Genomic DNA, 19,413 nt, shown 5'->3' on the forward strand with positions numbered 1-19,413 from the left:
CATTTTCATCACTCGTTCTCGGCCGTCCAGAACTTTTCCCTTTGCACAAACACCCATTCTCTGTAAACTGCTTATACCAACGTTTAATACACCACCTATCAGGAGGTTTGACACCATACTTCGTTCGAAATGTACGCTGAACAACTGTCGTCGATTCACTTCTGCCGTACTCAACAACACAAAAAGCTTTCTGTTGAGCGGTCGCCATCTTAGCATCAACTGACGCTGACGCCTAGTCAACAGCGCCTCAAGCGAACAAATGTACAACTAAATGAAACTTTATAGCTCCCTTAATTCGCCGACAGATAGTGCTTAGCTCTGCCTTTTGTCGTTGCAGAGTTTTAAATTCCTAAAGTTGTGGTATTCTTTTTGAATCACCCTGTATAATAGGTACGCCTACTTACCGGAAGGGGATGCCTTGGTCGAGGATATTCGCTAAATAGTGTCATGGCCATTCTACGTAGTGTAAGGTTTACTATCGATATTTGGTGGAGATTTCGACTGTAAATTCAAAGAGCTACTCAGTACGGGAAAGTGGCACAAACTGCCCACTTCAGATATCTAGGAGAGATAATCCAACCATCAGGACAGAACTTAATAGCCAGTAAAGATAGAATATCCGGATAAGAAAAAGCATATAAGCTCACTTAGAATCACTATAATAAGATATCTATTTGTGTCAATGCGAAACTAAGGTATTACAACACAGTAGTCCTACCAGAAGCACTTTATGCTGCAGAAACAACAGTGATTTATGGTCATACGGAGATCAGAGAGAGTGAAAAGCAGGAAAGAAAAATTCTGAGGAAAAAAAAATGTACCAGTGTTTCGGAAAGGAATTTAGATGAAGAGGCCAATTAGAGAGATTTACAAAGATGTAGAAACAATAACAGACACCATTAGAAAGAGAAGGATGAAATTTTATGGACATATCAGCAGGATGAATAAAAGCAGGCTCACAAGACAAGAGCAAAAACAAGACAAAGTGGATCACTGAAGCAGAAGAAGACATTAAAGAACTGGGGATCACACAAGACAACATAAACAATAGAGAACAGTTTAGAAACATCATAAAGGAACACAGACTTAAACAAGAACATACGGAGAACAGAACGGGAAAGGGATGGTCGGAAGAGCGCAACAGAGAACATTATGAATAGAATTTTGGAAGAACGAAGAAGAAATCATGACTACTCAAGTTCAATCGCTCTCTTAAAAGGGAATAATCGAAAGTAATAAAATGTATCTGGTTACATTTTCAATATTTGTAGACAATGAAGTGACCCATAGACACACACACACACACACACACACACATATATATATATATATATATATATATATATATATATATATATATATATATACTCCTGGAAATTGAAATAGGAACACCGTGAATTCATTGTCCCAGGAAGGGGAAACTTTATTGACACATTCCTGGGGTCAGATACATCACATGATCACACTGACAGAACCACAGGCACATAGACACAGGCAACAGAGCATGCACAATGTCGGCACTAGTACAGTGTATATCCACCTTTCGCAGCAATGCAGGCTGCTATTCTCCCATGGAGACGATCGTAGAGATGCTGGATGTAGTCCTGTGGAACGGCTTGCCATGCCATTTCCACCTGGCGCCTCAGTTGGACCAGCGTTCGTGCTGGACGTGCAGACCGCGTGAGACGACGCTTCATCCAGTCCCAAACATGCTCAATGGGGGACAGATCCGGAGATCTTGCTGGCCAGGGTAGTTGACTTACACCTTCTAGAGCACGTTGGGTGGCACGGGATACATGCGGACGTGCATTGTCCTGTTGGAACAGCAAGTTCCCTTGCCGGTCTAGGAATGGTAGAACGATGGGTTCGATGACGGTTTGGATGTACCGTGCACTATTCAGTGTCCCCTCGACGATCACCAGTGGTGTACGGCCAGTGTAGGACATCGCTCCCCACACCATGATGCCGGGTGTTGGCCCTGTGTGCCTCGGTCGTATGCAGTCCTGATTGTGGCGCTCACCTGCACGGCGCCAAACACGCATACGACCATCATTGGCACCAAGGCAGAAGCGACTCTCATCGCTGAAGACGACACGTCTCCATTCGTCCCTCCATTCACGCCTGTCGCGACACCACTGGAGGCGGGCTGCACGATGTTGGGGCGTGAGCGGAAGACGGCCTAACGGTGTGCGGGACCGTAGCCCAGCTTTATGGAGACGGTTGCGAATGGTCCTCGCCGGTACCCCAGGAGCAACAGTGTCCCTAATTTGCTGGGAAGTGGCGGTGCGGTCCCTACGGCACTGCGTAGGATCCTACGGTCTTGGCGTGCATCCGTGCGTCGCTACGGTCCGGTCCCAGGTCGACGGGCACGTGCACCTTCCGCCGACCACTGGCGACAACATCGATGTACTGTGGAGACATCACGCCCTACGTGTTGAGCAATTCGGCGGTACGTCCACCCGGCCTCCCGCATGCCCACTATACGCCCTCGCTCAAAGTCCGTCAACTGGACATACGGTTCACGTCCACGCTGTCGCGGCATGCTACCAGTGTTAAAGACTGCGATGGAGCTCCGTATGCCACGGCAAACTGGCTGACACTGACGGCGGCGGTGCACAAATGCTGCGCAGCTAGCGCCATTCGACGGCCAACACCGCGGTTCCTGGTGTGTCCGCTGTGCCGTGCGTGTGATCATTGCTTGTACAGCCCTCTCGCAGTGTCCGGAGCAAGTATGGTGGGTCTGACACACCGGTGTCAATGTGTTCTTTTTTCCATTTCCAGGAGTATATATATATATATATATATATATATATATATATATATATATATATATATATATATATATGGTTACGTTTAATCTTGGCGTACCCATTATACTGTATATTAAATGGTTTTGGAAATCGAGAAGCAATATATATATTCGCTCACACACTGGCACCTGTGCCTCAGCCGAATAGCATAAACTTTTTCACATGATAGTGGGAGACTTCAACAAGGACTGTCTCCCCAAAGGTCGTAGCAGACATTTAGTGTCTACTGCCATGGCCCATTGTCTTATTTACTTGCTCACCCAAACAGAACAAAACAAAACAAATAAAAATATCCATAAAACTCTTACTCCTTATACGACCCAAACATTTTCCTATCCTCGCACTGGGTTACTACATAAACAAATTCAGTAACCACCAATATAAATTTCTGTTTTGCCAGCGACAGATGACTAGCAATTTGACATCATCGCATAATGGGAATGGACACCCACGTTTGGCACAAAGGAAGGGAAAAACTCAATCTGCACCGTTGTTTCTCCTAGATTGTCTTCTCCCTAATCTTGAGCACTGCAGTATGTCAAATTTATCCAACATAATGCTGACTGAAGTAGCGTTACCATAAGGCCACTCCGTTACATGGTGACTGAACTTGTGTTACTCACTATTTAGTAAAATATAAAACTAAATCTAAGTTAAGGAACATTAAGGTAGCAAAGTAACATATACTAAATGACTTAAAATAGGCCTGATTGGTGCTCTCTGTTTCCAAAGAAGCGTGCATCCTAAGAACAAAAAACAGTCACCTTGTTAGCGGACTTTAGTTAACCATCTTTTCTTACCGATTGGTGACCACTTATTGTATAAATTTCTATTGGTTTTTGATAAAAGGACTGCAGTGTACATTCGCATCTAAATCGCCCACTTCAAACCAGAAATTCTTCTACGTGGTTTTGCTCACCGTTTCTCATTCTCCCCTGGGAAGTAAAATCTCGTTATTCTCCACGGGGGACTATACGTGACCAAACATTAATTTCGAAGCGTAGTGGGAGGTGACAATGGGAGATTATCCAGGGGATTGCCCTTTTCTTTATTGATTATGTTCGCTTTTCGGGGCTTCCTACGTGCCCACGGCCCATCTGCATGTTTCTGACGTCACGATAATGTGATTTTCCGGACTCACTGCCGTGCTGGTGGTGGCTATTTTGCCATGTGGCGCGTCTGCTCTCTTGGCTTAATTGACTGAGGCGCCCGGAATTGCGTCGCAGAGATGAGTTTTGTTCGTTTACCCTTGTGCATTTATTCCACCGCATTCAGTCCAGAACTCATCCAAATCTGAGAATATCTCTAGAGATTCTTCTACTGACTCTGACAGAAGAGTGGCTGTCTTCGTACCAACTCAGGCATTCGCTGAGTGGCGACTGTCACGAGCTCTTCTTCGATAAGTGGTGGGTCGACGTTCTGTGCATCAGGGACCTCCTGCAGGAAGAAATCGCGCATTTCATAAATAGGAGGCTTCGGTCACAGCCTGAGCAGTGTGTTCGCCGTACTTGAAGATTCCGGTGAACACGTTGGTCAGTTGCGCCGGCGAAATATTATGCAGTTTTCAGACCGACAATCAGAAGTCTCACCCTAGACTTGTTTTTACGAGCATGAAATATATTCGCAGTTGCGAATATGAACCACCTCCAGTTGTATAATGGAATTACAACAGTGAAAATTTGTGCCGGACCCGATTCTGAGTATGCTTTCTACGTGGGTATTTTACTGGGGCGTTTTACACGCTGCTGCTGACTCCATCCTGAGAAATTCTGACTTCAACTTGCCATGGTAAGTTGTGTAAGCCTTGCGCAAAGCTTCCCGCCATAGCCTAGCCTCGGCCTCTAATCAGAGTCCAACCTAGCTCAGTTTCGGGCACTCATTAAGTATTACCGATCTAAACCATTCGGTGAAGCTTTTTGAGAACCGCACGGGGTGTATCGGACGAACGTTTTTCCCACGATTTCTGCAAATACTCAACTGCGTACGGGCGCGCGCAATGATGTTGTACGTACCCACACGCAGGTGTTGGCACATACCTAGGGTGGGTACGCGCAGCCCCAGTCGAAGGGTGAGGGTGGCAGGCACTGTCCTGGGCTGATGTGGTCTCACATGACTGCCAAGTAGGTGGAAAGTCTCCTCACTGGTCAACTATCAAGATGTTTACTAGGGTGGCTTCCAGGAGACTCACATAGGGAACTGCCAGCGTTTTCGGCAATGACTCTAAAATCGGTATAACACAACACAACACAACACCAGGTACAGAGACCTTCGTATCACCCAGCATCTCGTCACAGCACACCATTTATTCCAGTCATTAATTTCTGATGCCAGGCGATCTTCCTTATGTGACACAATCTGATGAATGGTGTGATCTCCGACTACTAACACCAGTGATGTGGCCATAGTGGAGCCTATATATATATATATATATATATATATATATATATATATATATATATATATATATATATACTTATCGCGAATGGACCCAGAAGGATCACGCAAAGCTTTCTGACGTCGTTTCTTCCATACTTCTTTCATTCGTTCTCCATGTTTTCTTTTTCTTTCTTCTGTCCATTTTGTTCCTGGTCTCTTTAGTGCTTCCTTCTCCGACAATACATTCCACTTTTCCACCTCATTTCTAAAAGTTTTTCTATCTTTGACATCTTTAAGTTCAATATTTGCTTTTTGTAAATCTAATTTTACTTGGCTAATCCATGGTGTTGTTGATTTAACTTTTTCTATGTAAGTGAGAATTCTGTTGGTGAGTCGTGTGGGGGGAAGTCTAGTGACATGTCCATAAAATTTTAATCTTCGCCTTCTTATGTCTGCTGCCAGGTTTGATATAGTTTCTGTGGTTCTTCTTGATTGTATCCGGTATCCTTCTTCTGTTAATTTTGGACCTAAAATCTTTCTCATAATTTTTCGTTCCTCTTTTAGTATTTTTTCTAAATCACATTTTGTGTGGAGTGTGAGCGTTTCACTAGCATATAGTGCTGCTGGCTTAATTACTGCGCAGTAGTGTCTGATTTTTGTGTTCGAATATATATATATATATATATATATATATATATATATATATATATATATATATATATGGTGGTCCATTGATAGTGGAGCGGGCGAAATATCTCACGAAATAAGCATCAAACGGAAAAACTACAAAGAACGAAACTCGTCTATCATGAAGGGGGAAACCAGATGACGCTATAGTTGGCCCGCTATATGGCGCTGCCATAGGTCAAACGGATATCAACTGCGTTTTTTTAAATAGGAACCCCCATTTTTTATTACATATTCGTGTAGTACGTAAAGAAATATGAATGTTTTAGTTGGACAACTTTTTCGCTTTGTGATAGATGCCACTGTAACAGTCACAAGCATATAAGTAAGTGGTATCACGTAACATTCCGCCACTGCGGACGGTATTTGCTTCGTGATACATTACCCGTGTTAAAATGGACCGTTTACCAATTGTGAAAAAGTTCGATGCCGTGTTGATATATGGCTATTGCGATCAAAATGACCAACGGGCATGTGCTATGTATGCTACTCGGTATCCTGGACGACATCATCCAAGTGTCCGGACCGTTCGCCGGATAGTTACGTTATTTAAGGAAACAGGAAGTGTTCAGACACATGTGAAACCTCAAACACGACCTGCAACAAATAATGATCCCCAAGCAGGTGTTTTTTAACTGCTGTCGCGGCTAATCCGCACATCAGTAGCAGACAAATTGCGCGAGAATCGGGAATCTCAAAAACGTCGGTGTTGAGAATGCTACATCAACATCGATTGCACCCGTACCATACTTCTGTGCGCTGGGCACAAGAGAAATTACGGGACGATGACAGATTTTTTACACTCGTTCTATTTAGCGACGAAGTGTCATTCATCAACAGCGGCAACGTAAACCGGCATAATATGCACTACTGGGCAACGGAAAATCCACGATGGCTGCGACAAGTGGAACATCAGCGATCTTGGCGGGTTAATGTACGGTGCGGCATTATGGGAGGAAGGATAATTGGCCCCCATTTTATTGATGGCAATCTAAATGGTGCAATGTACGCTGATTTCCTACGTAATGTTCTATCGATGTTACTACAAGATGTTTCACTGCATGACAGAATGGCGACGTACTTCCAACATGATGGATGTCCGGCACATAGCTCGCGTGCGGTTGAAGCTGTATTGAATAGCATATTTCATGCCAGGTGGATTGGTCGTAGAAGCACCATACCATTGCCCACACGTTCACCGGATCTGACGTCCCCGGATTTCTTTCTGTCGGGAAAGTTGAAGGATATTTGCTGTCGTGACCCACCGACAACGCCTGACAACATCCGTCAGCACATTGTCAATGCATGTGCGAACATTACGAAAGGCGAACCACTCGCTGTTGAGAGAAATGTCGTTACAGGTATTGCCAAATGCATTGAGGATGACAGACATCATTTTGAGCATTTATTGCATTATTGTGGTATTTACAGGTAATCGTGCTGTAACAGCATGCGTTCTCAGAAATGATAAGTTCACAAAGGTACATGTATCTCATTGGAACAACCGAAATAAAATGTTCAAACGTACCAACGTTCTGTATTTTAAATTAAAAAAAACTACCTGTTACCAACTGTTCGTCTAAAATTGTGAGCGACATGTTTGTGACTATTCCAGCACCATCTACCACAAAGCGAAGAAAGTGGTCCAACTGAAACATTCATATTTCTTTACGTGGTACACGAATATGTAATAAAAAATGGGTGTTCCTATTTAGAAAAACGCTGTTCGCGTTTCTGGGCCCATATTGTGCAAGTGTATTAAGTGTATTTCATGGCTCACTACCTGCTGACTCAGGGAGTTGGATTTTGAGTCGAAACGAGCATTTAAATCCTTCAACTCTACGATATGTGGGTCTAGTTTGGTATAAGCTGAGCCCACAGAAAAATTCAGCTCTTTGCCATGGGAGACCAGCGCTCAGATCAGTGCAGTTAGGCAGTTATAGCCGCCATGCCTTAGAACATTGTCTGTTGGTACTGGCCTGTTGTTTCGAGGAAGTTGCGGTGCCGTCGGTGGTGACGGTGTCATCGCTGGCTGCTACGGTAGCGACGGCGCAGACGACAGAGGTGGTGGCGGAGATGGCGAAAGCGGCGTAGGTGGCGTCCACGTTGATATTCCGATTCCTGTAGGTTTATTTATCGATTGTCCTTTTGTATTTGTAGTTCACTGTTGCAATTTGTGTTTACATATTGTCATTTGGAGAGAGTGAGTGGAGCTGTGGACACTAGAAAATGGAATGACAAGTGGAGGATTCGGAATATTTCCGTCCCATTCTTCCGTTTGAGCCAGTGTTTACATTCCGCGCTGACCAGTTGCAGCTGTAGCGGCGCATCGAAAGCTAAGTACTAATTAATTGTTTGTGTATAGTGGTTTATTTAGGAACTTTAGTAGTCTTCAACCGGTGTTCTTGGTGTTTTCTGGTGAAATAATTTCAGAAGAACCTTTTGGGAACTGTTTTCAGCTTCGTTACTGTGTCGAAGAGGAAGAAGAAGGTTCTGCTGTTAGGTAGTTCTCATGGCAGAGGTGTAGGCCAGCAGTTGCAGGAAGTGCTGGGGAGTGAGTACCAGGTCACCAGCATTGTGAAGCCTAATGCAGGGTTGGCTCAGGTGATTGTTAACATAGGGGGGTTATGTAGGGATTTTACTAAAGAGGATCAGGTAGTGATTGTGGGTGGGGCTGGTAATAGTATTGGTAGGGATGGGGAGTATAACATAGAGGTGACCTGGAAAAGATAGCCACTCAGACTGGCAACACGAATGTGCATTTCGTAGAACTGTTTCAGCGTCACGATCTGCCTCATCTTAATACAGCCGTCAGGCGTAATAACATGAGACTTGGGGGTGCGCTGATTACAGAAAGCATGGGTCACATTTCAGTGGTGTCGGTGGAGTCTATCAGCAGGACGGGTTTCACTAGACATGGCCTGCACCTCAACAGGTATGGGAAGGGGAGGTTGGCAAAGCTTATAGGTGACAGCACAGTCGGGGGTTGGTGGGATCACTCATGGGAAAATTCCTGCAGTAGTGGGTGTTAGAGCTGCACCTTTTTTAGATTGAAGTCAGCTGATAGGTATTCCTGCTTAAGGGAAGTCTCTCTAACAAGGGAATCACTTTTGACAAAGCTTAGGTATCCGAGTAATGAGGGAATTAGTATATTTCATCAAAATATACAAGGTATTAGAGATAAAGTTAGTGAATTGCTTATAGATGTTGACTCTGAAATTATTGGTATATCTGAACACTTCTTGAATAAGGAGGTAATTCAGAGGCTCCCTTTACCAGGATACAGGTTGGCTGGCAGCTTTTCGAGGAGCTCTTTGCGGTGTGGGGGAGTAGCCATGTATGTGAAAAACGGCATCCCATTTCAGTTAATTGATGTTTCAAAGTACTGCACTGAAAAGGTGTTTGAATGTTGTGCAGGTGTGGTTAAATTTAACGGAGCTAAACTTCTAACTGTTGTTATTTATAGATCCCCAGACTCCGATTTCACAACATTTTTGCTAAAGCTAGAGGAGGTTCTTGGTTCACTTTATAGGAAATACAAAAAGTTAGTTATATGTGGTGACTTCAATATTAATTGTATAAGTGACTGTGCAAAGAAGAGGATGCTGGTAGACCTCTTTAATTCATATAATCTTATGCAAACCGTATTCTTTCCAACGAGAGTGCAAGGGAACGGTAGAACAACCATAGACAACATTTTTGTTCATTCCTCATTACTAGAAGGGCATACTGTTAGCAAAAAGGTGAATGGCCTTTCAGATCATGATGCACAAATTTTAACTTTAAAAGATCTTTGTGCTGCAACACGTGTTAAATATAGTCATCAACTGTTCAGGAAAGCTGATCCAGTTGCTGTAGAGACCTTTGTAAACCTTATAAAGGAACAAGAGTGGCAAGGTGTTTATAGCGCTGATACAGTAGACGATAAATATAATGCTTTTCTCAAGACTTTTCTCATGCTCTTTGAAAGTTGCTTTCCGTTAGAACGTTTAAAACAGGGTACTAGCACAAACAGGCAGCCTGGGTGGCTGACTAGAGGGATAAGAATATCTTGTAGAACAAAGTGGCAATTATATCAAAACGTTAGAAACAGTCAAAATCTAAATGCAGCAGCCCATTACAAACAGTATTGTAAGGTGCTTAAAAATGTTATTAGGAAGGCAAAAAGTATGTGGTATGCAGATAGAATAGCTAAGTCTCAGGATAAAATTAAAACCATATGGTCAGTCGTAAAGGAAGTTGCTGGTCTGCAGAGACAGGTCGAGGATATAGAATCAGCGCGTAGTGGGAATGTCCGTGTTACTGATAAGTCGCATATATGTACAGTATTTAATAATCACTTTCTGAATATAGCAGGTGAACTAAATAGAAACCTAGTCCCAACAGGGAATCATATAGCGCTTTTAGAAAAAAGAGTTCCGAGACTGTTACCTGACATGCTCCTCCATGATACTGACAAGAGGGAGATTGAGTTAATAATTAAATCACTAAAGACCAAGAACTCTCATGGATATGACGGGGTATCTAGCAGAATACTGAAGTATTGTTCTATGTACGTTAGCCCAGTTCTCAGCCATATCTGTAACTTTTCCTTTAGGAGTGGTGGGTTTCCTGACCGATTAAATTACTCGGTAGTGAAGCCACTTTATAAACAGGGAGACACTGATAATGTTGACAATTTTAGACCTATTTCTAGCCATCGGTGTTTGCTAAAGTTATCGAGAAGGTTTTATATACAAGGTTACTGGAGCATTTAAATTCACATAATTTGCTGTCAAATGTTCAGTTTGGTTTTAGAAATGGTTTAACAACTGAAAATGCTATATTCTCTTTTCTCTGTGAGGGTTTGGACGAATTAAATAAAAGGTTGCGAACGCTAGGTGTTTTCTTTGATTTAACGAAGGCTTTTGACTGTGTTGACCACAAAATATTACTGCAGAAACTTCCTGGCAGATTAAAACTGTGTGCCCGACCGAGACTCGAACTCGGGACCTTTGCCTTTCGCGGGCAAGTTTCATATCAGCGCACACTCCGCTGCAGAGTGAAAATCTCATTCTGGAAACATCCCCCAGGCTGTTGCTAAGCCATGTCTCCGCAATATCCTTTCTTTCAGGAGTGCTAGTTCTGCAAGGTTCGCAGGAGAGCTTCTGTAAAGTTTGGAAGGTAGGAGACGAGGTACTGGCAGAAGTAAAGCTGTGAGTACCGGGCGTGAGTCGTGCTTCGGTAGCTCAGTTGGTAGAGCACTTGCCCGCGAAAGGCAAAGGTCCCGAGTTCGAGTCTCGGTCGGGCACACAGTTTTAATCTGCCAGGAAGTTTCATATCAGCGCACACTCCGCTGCAGAGTGAAAATCTCATTCTGGATTACTGCAGAAGTTGGACCATTATGGAGTAAGGGGAGTAGCTTACAATTGGTTCGCCTCTTACTTTAAGAACAGAAAGCAGAGGGTAATTCTCCGCAATATTGAGAGTGGTAGTGATGTTCAGTCCCAATGGGGCACTGTTAAGTGGGGCGTTCCACAAGGGTCGGTGCTGGGGCCACTGCTGTTTCTTATTTATATAAATGATATGCCTTCTAGTATTACAGGTGATTCAAAAATATTTCTGTTTGCTGATGACACCAGCTTGATAGTGAAGGATCTTGTGTGTAATATTGAAACAGTAACAAATAATGTAGTTCATGAAATAAGTTCGTGGCTTGTGGAAAATAATTTGATGCTAAATCACAGTAAGACTCAGTTTTTACAGTTTCTAACTCACAATTCAACTAGAACCGATATTTTGATCAGACAGAATAGGCATATTATAAGCGAGACGGAACAGTTCAAGTTCCTAGGCGTTCGGATAGATAGTAAGCTGTTGTGCAAAGCCCATGTCCAGGATCTTGTTCAGAAGCTAAATGCTGCTTTATTTACCATTAGAACAGTATCTGAAATAAGTGACGCTTCAACACGAAAAGTAGTCTACTTCGCATATTTTCATACGCTTATGTCGTATGGTATTATTTTTTGGGCTAATTCTTCTGATTCAAAAAGGGTATTTTTGGCTCAAAAACGGGCTGTTCGAGCTATATGTGGTGTAAGTTCGAGAACGTCTTGTCGACCCCTATCCCTATTCAAAAATCTGGGAATTCTGACATTGCCCTCACAGTATATATTTCCTTTAATGTCGTTTGTTGTTAGCAATATTAGCCTATTCCCAAGAGTTAGCAGCTTTCACTCAGTTAATACTAGGCAGAAATCAAATCTGCATGTAGAATGCACTTCCTTGACTCTTGTGCAGAAAGGAGTGCAGTATTCGGCTGCATCCATTTTCAATAAGCTACCACAAGAACTCAAAAATCTTAGCAGTAGCCCAAACTCTTTTAAGTCTAAACTGAAGAGTTTCCTCATGGCTCACTCCTTCTATTCTGTCGAGGAGCTCCTGGAAGAGCTAATAAATTAAGCAAATTACAGTGTTACATTGTTGATTTTCTTCATTTAAACGTACGACTTGTCACCTGAATATGTTTTTTTTATATTTCATTTTATCTGTTTCTAATATTGTGTTATATTTTCACGTACTGACTCGTTCCATGACCATGGAGACTTCTCCTTAATTTGGTCCCACGGAACAATAAATAAATAAATAAAAATAAAAGAGTGACAGCAGCGTTGTTGTTGTTGTTGTGGTCTTCAGTCCTGAGACTTGTTTGATGCAGCTCTCCATGCTACTCTATCCTGTGCAAGCTTCTTCATCTCCCAGAACGTACTGCAGCCTACATCCTTCTGAATCTGCTTAATGTATTCATCTCTTGGTCTCCCTCTACGATTTTTACCCTCCACTCTGCCCTCCAATACTAAATTGGTGATCCCTTGATGTCTCAGAACATGTCCTACCAACCGATCCCTTCTTCTAGTCAATAAATAAATAAATAAATAAATAAATAAATAAAAATAAAAGAGTGACAGCAGCGTTGTTGTTGTTGTTGTGGTCTTCAGTCCTGAGACTTGTTTGATGCAGCTCTCCATGCTACTCTATCCTGTGCAAGCTTCTTCATCTCCCAGAACGTACTGCAGCCTACATCCTTCTGAATCTGCTTAATGTATTCATCTCTTGGTCTCCCTCTACGATTTTTACCCTCCACTCTGCCCTCCAATACTAAATTGGTGATCCCTTGATGTCTCAGAACATGTCCTACCAACCGATCCCTTCTTCTAGTCAAGTTGTGCCACAAACTCCTCTTCTCGTCAATTCTATTCAATACCTCCTCATTAGTTATGTGATCTACCCATCAAATCTTCAACATTCTTCTGTAGCACCACATTTAGAAAGCTTCTAAACTCTTGTCCACTCTATTTATCGTCCTTGTTTCACTTCCAAAGACCAGGAAGAATGACTTATGCTACTCCACGATAACGCTCGAGATCATTCTGCTAGAGTGAAAAAAAAAAAAAACCACGCCGCGCGGGATTAGCCGACCGGCCTCAGGCGTTGCAGTCACGGACTAAATGGTTCAAATGGCTCTGAGCACTATGGGACTCAACTGCTGTGGTCATAAGTCCCCTAGAACTTAGAACTACTTAAACCTAACTAACCTAAGGACAGCACACAACACCCAGCCATCACGAGGCAGAGAAAATCCCTGACCCCGCCGGGAATCGAACCCGGGAACCCGGGCGTGGGAAGCGAGAACGCTACCGCACGACCACGAGATGCGGGCAGTCACGGACTATGCAGCTGGTCCCGGTGGAGGTTCGAGTCCTCCCTCGGGCATGGGTGTGTGTGTGTTAGTCCTTAGAATAATTTAGGTTAAATAGTGTGTAAGCTTACAGACTGATGACCTTAGCAGTTAAGTCCCATAAGATTTCACACGCATTTGAACATTTTTTTTGAACAAAAAACACAGCACAGGAGTTGAGCTGGGAAGTCATTGCGCACCCACCTTATTCACCTGGCATTGCGCACTCAGATTTCCACCTTTCCCGCTCTCTATCGAACAACATTCAAGGAACTTCCTGTCCGGATTATGATACTCTCCGAACATGACTCAACGAGTTCTTCGCCACAAAACCGCGTGATTTCTACAGTCGCGGAATAGATAAGTTATCCCAAAGTTGTCAGACTGATGAAAATATTAAAGGAGAACATATTATTGATGACTAAATTCTCTGATATGTGTGTTAAACTGATGGAGAAATGCTACGAACTTACGCAACAAGTCAACAGAAATCGCGATTGCGCGTTTCTGGTCGCTGTTCTTGCCTACACTCGGACTTTCCATCGTACCGTGGTGTCTTTCCGATCCCTTCATTATCCTCTTGTGCATAAATTTTCTAAATAAGTGTGTGTGCTGGTGCCAAATTTCTACCTTGGTCGCCAGCCACGCCCTCGTTAAACACAGTCCCTCAAGCCTACAGTCGTTACCTTGCAACCGAAGAGGAGAGAAAAAGAAAGGCTCACGCTGAAACGAAGGAAGAGCGACTACCTAAAATGAGCTGCACCCCTTGGTGCGAGAATCGCCTTTGAGGTAGCACTGTTACACAAAGAACGTGATAAGAGGAATTGTACTACTCTCGGTAACTAAACTAATGTTGTTACGCTCCCTGAGAAGACATGCACTACCATGGACATCTGTGACCAGTCGCCTAAGCTCCGGCAGAGCGGGTGTGGGAGAAGAAGGAATTGAAATAATTATTTGGTGCCTACTGGTGGAAACACTGTGTAAATGAAATTAATACATACGCAACTAAGGTCGTTAAATAATTTATTCGTTGCTCAGGCAATGCGGATTTCTTTTCCCACCTGTTGGAGAGGTTCGTGACCTGTACTTTAATTGATAGTAACGGAACCTTGGGAGGAATAAGGTAACTCCACCCCACTGCTGTTACGGAACACAACAGGAAGATCACGCACACACACGCAATCACAAACATACACACACACACACGCTACAGGAAAAACTAGAGAGCTGCATAGGAGTATAGTGTTCGGGGACCTCGGCACTAGGCTATCTGGAGTGTTCAAATGGTTCAAATGGCTCTGAGCACTATGGGACTCAACTGCTGAGGTCATAAGTCCCCTAGAACTTAGAACTACTTAAACCTAACTAACCTAAGGACAACACACACATCCACGCCCGAGGCAGGATTCGAACCTGCGACCGTAGCGGTCGCGCGGTTCCAGACTGTAGCGCCAGAACCGCTCGGCCACCAGCGGCCGGCTATCTGGAGTGTACAGTATCCCTCTGGCTAACAGACAGACCTAGGCTTCCTAGCTAGCTTCCTCGCCCTTATAAACAACACTACTCCTTACTGAAATAGTAGCGCTATAAATGTCGGATGCACTTCATGTGCTGGTAGTTGAACTGGGAAGAGGTTAGTCTGGTGAATGGTTGATTTGGACATTTATAGTTACTATCTTTAGTTGGCCAATTAAATTTGATACTTTAGCAACGAAGTCTCAAAGAATAGACGGAAATTGCCCTTTCACACAAGTTTCAGAAATGAAGGGCTACATCTTCCCCGTGTGGCCATGATTTATAAGTACTGGTGACCATTCCCTTTGAACAATCGTATTATGTGCGTGTAGAAGGCGTTGTTCTGTAAAAGATAGTTTTTATTCCTATTAGGACATTGACTGTGGAATGTGTAGTTGAATGAGTGAGTAATTTGTGGGAGTGTGGTACTTCAGCACTTCAGTTTTGTTCTTTGTAGGCAAAAGAAACACAATGGCTTTCGCTATGTCATTGGGCACATGGAAACCCTCACAATTTTGTATGTTTACTGCCTCATGTGTGTGTATTCTAGCATTTTTATAGTATCACATCCACCGGGTACGTGTATTTTACGCTCCCTGTGGATACCTGTAGCCTGGACGACAGACAAAGTAAATGAATCTCCCATCACAGTACACACCTACGTTTTCGCGGATATTACTTGCTTACAAACAAACGTTTTATGTAGAAATCCTCTCCCCAATACGTCACATTGCAAATCACTCTGTCCCACTCAGCTCGTCTATGATCTGACTTCAAACAGCCTACCGTAATGTTCAAGACAAAGAATGTGAAGTTTAAAATTTGACAACGAATTAGCCTCTAAAATTCTTAATTTTCTGTTTACCCTGTCTAACAGTATTATTCACATAGCAGCTACGTGCTTTTCTCGTCGCTCATTGCCTGTAAGAAATTAATTTAAATATTACTATCTACGGTAGTCTGATAAATAATATATAGTTCAGATTGTCATTATCTTCCCCATAATTTATATATTTGTCTATACGGAAAATGATAGTTACGAATATCCAGCTCCAGAAGACAGGAAGAGTGTGATAGCTGAACATATTCTCACATTAAAATATCCTTATTTAATTTATGGGTAAAAGATCAGGCATTTATACGGAAATAGTTCATGCTGTAAGTATTTTCAGGGGCTACAACACTATAAGTTTCGATTTTCATTGCTGCGCATGTGCTATGGTACTTGGGAGTCGCTAAGCTTTTGCCGCATGCTCTGAGAGGTTTTACATTTTCTCAGCAGAGAAAAGTACTTTCCAGTTGAAAGTAAGGCTTCATAGAATTCTAATTATAAAGTAGATGAAATATTAGTCACCAAAGATGAACGACGGAAAGAACTGGCAGCAATTTAATCTGGTTGCAGCCCGCCTACCGTTGATTTCTGTACTTTTATATGGTTATTGAAAGAGATGAAAAATTTTCACGCTAGGCTTGTATCCTTGAGAGATGTAAAAATTTTCACACTAGGCTTGTATCCTTGAGGGAGTAGCTGCACATACGACAGATATTTGGAAGGCCCCTTAAGTAAAACAAGGAACACTTATGGGAATTATTTGGAATTTAATTTTGTACCTTACTCTTGAATTGAACATATCGAGCAACATATGACGTTATTTCGATGCTCTACGTTCCACAGTGACAAATGGTTCAAATGGCTCTGAGCACTATGGGACTTAACATCTTAGGTCATCAGTCCCCTAGAACTTAGAACTACTTAAACCTAACTAACCTAAGGACATCACACACATCCATGCCCAAGGCAGGATTCGGACCTGCGACCGTAGCAGTTCCGTGGTTCCGGACTGCAGCGCTAGAACCGCACGACCACCGCGGCCGGCCCACAGTGACACATAAGTAATAAATACAGGTAATAATCTGAATTTAGAAATGGCGATAAAGAGAAAATAATAATGCGATTGTGTGTCACTATTGTTAAACAGAAAAACTGTACTGTATGACTGACAGCTACTAGTTGCTCGCCGCACGGGGTGGCCGCGTTGTCTCTGGCACCTTGCCACGGTTCGCGTGGCTCTTCCCGTTGGAGGTTCGAGTCCTCCCTCGGGCACGGGTGTGTGTGTGTTGCCCTTAGCGTAAGTTAGTTTAAGTTAGATTAAGTAGTGTGTAAGCCTAGGGACCGTTGACCTCAGCAGTTTGGTCCCATTGGAACTTACCACAAGTTTAATAAATTACTACTTGCTCACCTTTTTGCCTCCGAAATTGTCACCTCACAGTCGTATACAGGACGAGGCTGCACAGCTAGCTGACATTACTCATAGTTCGGAACCGACCGCCAAACATGACAGGCGCTGCTACTCGCTGGACGGGCCACGCCCATCGAGGACCTCCAAGTCCTGACGGACGTCACGTAATGTGGTGTCAGTCGGTACTTTATAAAAGGCAGCGGCTGTCTCTGCAGAGACACGTTTCAGCAGCAGCGACAGCAGCGGCCAAACACCAACATGAACAGCCTGGTAGGCACCGACAGCTCTCACATTGTGCGCCTTCTGCTTGGACTGAGGCTACTTTCGTTTACTGATGTAAAGTCTATGGACCATTGACACCTAAGTAATTTAGCAGAGAACACAAAAGTCTACGATACTGTGTCATATATACACCAATATTCAGTTTATTATATATTATTTATATTACAGTGTGTGTATATGAGAAATTAGGCTGGCATTTTATTCGGTCGTAATTGATATGGTCTGCTGCTATTCGATTGCAGCTAGCAGAATATACTAGAAATATTCACAAAAAACAGTACCGTATCTATCACTGTGTAGATGGTCTAGTTTTCGTGTTATCCGTCAGCCTGATAAGTGATAATTGCGCTATTTATAATAGTGTCACTAGCTGTAGAAAGTGTACGTTGAAATGATGAAGAATGAAATAGTGAGATTTGAAATCATTTGGCAATGGAGTTTGCGACCTATTTATGTGCCATAAAGTACACTGAACGACTAGATAAGAACTACTGTGTTGTAAAAGAGAGAATTTCTTGTCAGAGGACTCTAAAATCAGCGATGGGGGACATTTAGTGAAAAATGAAAAACCTGATCCTCATCTATAAGTGAAACGAGCCTATGGCATCGTTGGCCGGCAGACCCCTATTCGGGGAAGTTCGGCCGCCAAGTGAAAGTCTTATTTCATTCGACGCCATATTGGGAGACTTGCGCGCCGGTGATGAGAATGAAATGATGATAAGGACAACACAACACCCTGTCCCCGAGAGCAGAAAATCGCCAACGCGGCCGGGAATCGAACACGGGTCCGCTTGCATGAGAGGCAAGCGCGTTCCCACCCAGCTAAGCAGGCGGACTCATAAATATAATTAGTTTTTCGTAATTAATAGAAAACTGAATTTAATAAGAACATAAACACTAAATGTCTTTCTGACTTTACTACGTTATATAGCTGGTCACACGGCCCCTGTTGACAGAGGAGCAACAGAAATAATATCAGACAACGTTATCACTGAAAAAACACTTAATATATTACATTGTGATATATACTCCAAGTAATCGCAATAGTAGTTTTCTAATCGAAAAATCCATTACGGAGATTATTTTAACTGTATCTTAGTTAAATGTGGAAAGCAGACATGAAAGATAGTACCGGGATGTCATCTAACTGGAAATCACACATCATAGAGAGACGCTGGAGTTCGTAAAACGGCAAACGTTGGTTACATATTAGATTCAGCAGTGGGTTAGTTGCAGCATTCATGACAAACACACTTCCACTACAGTAAGTCAGTGAGAAGTCGTCAACACACAAAGATATTGATCTATTATACTTTTGTTACCAGATCGTCCTGAGCGTCGTCCTGGCAGTGGCAGTGGCCACCCCCGGCTACCTGGGTGCCGCCCCCGCTGCAGTAGTAGCGCCGGCCGCCTACGCCGCCCCCGCAGTGGTCGCCGCCCCCGTCCACCCTGGATACGCCGCCTACGGCCCTGCCCCCATCGCCGTCCGCTCTGACGGCTACCTGCTGGACACCCCTGACGTGGCTGTGAACAAAGCCGCCCACCTGACCGCCGTCGCTCAGACGAGGGCCCGCGACGCAATCATCAACGGCGCCGCTGTGCTGGCCGCCCCCGCCGTCGCCGCCCCCGTGGCTTACGCCGCCCCCGGAGCCCTCGCGGCCGCCGCCCACCTTCATGCCAAAGCTGCTGTGCTGGGCTGAAATGTCTGTCTCCTGCACTTCCTATCGATTTCATGACGTCACGATACCTGTACATTTTTTCACATAAATCATCCTTCAATGTA

General features: G+C 43.5%; 1 protein-coding gene across 1 annotated transcript; it reads left to right on the forward strand.

The window, feature by feature from the left end:
• The first annotated feature begins 17,570 nt into the window (after window positions 1-17,570).
• Window positions 17,571-19,413, forward strand: LOC126253609 (cuticle protein 18.7-like). The gene is made up of 2 exons (XM_049955059.1): window positions 17,571-17,618; window positions 18,956-19,413. The coding sequence occupies exons 1-2, from the start codon at window positions 17,607-17,609 to the stop codon at window positions 19,328-19,330; spliced, it is 387 nt and encodes a 128-aa protein (XP_049811016.1). The 5' UTR covers window positions 17,571-17,606; the 3' UTR covers window positions 19,331-19,413.

The sequence above is a fragment of the Schistocerca nitens genome, chromosome 4 (genome assembly GCF_023898315.1).
Source record: "Schistocerca nitens isolate TAMUIC-IGC-003100 chromosome 4, iqSchNite1.1, whole genome shotgun sequence".
Classification (NCBI taxonomy): Eukaryota; Metazoa; Arthropoda; class Insecta; order Orthoptera; family Acrididae; genus Schistocerca; species Schistocerca nitens.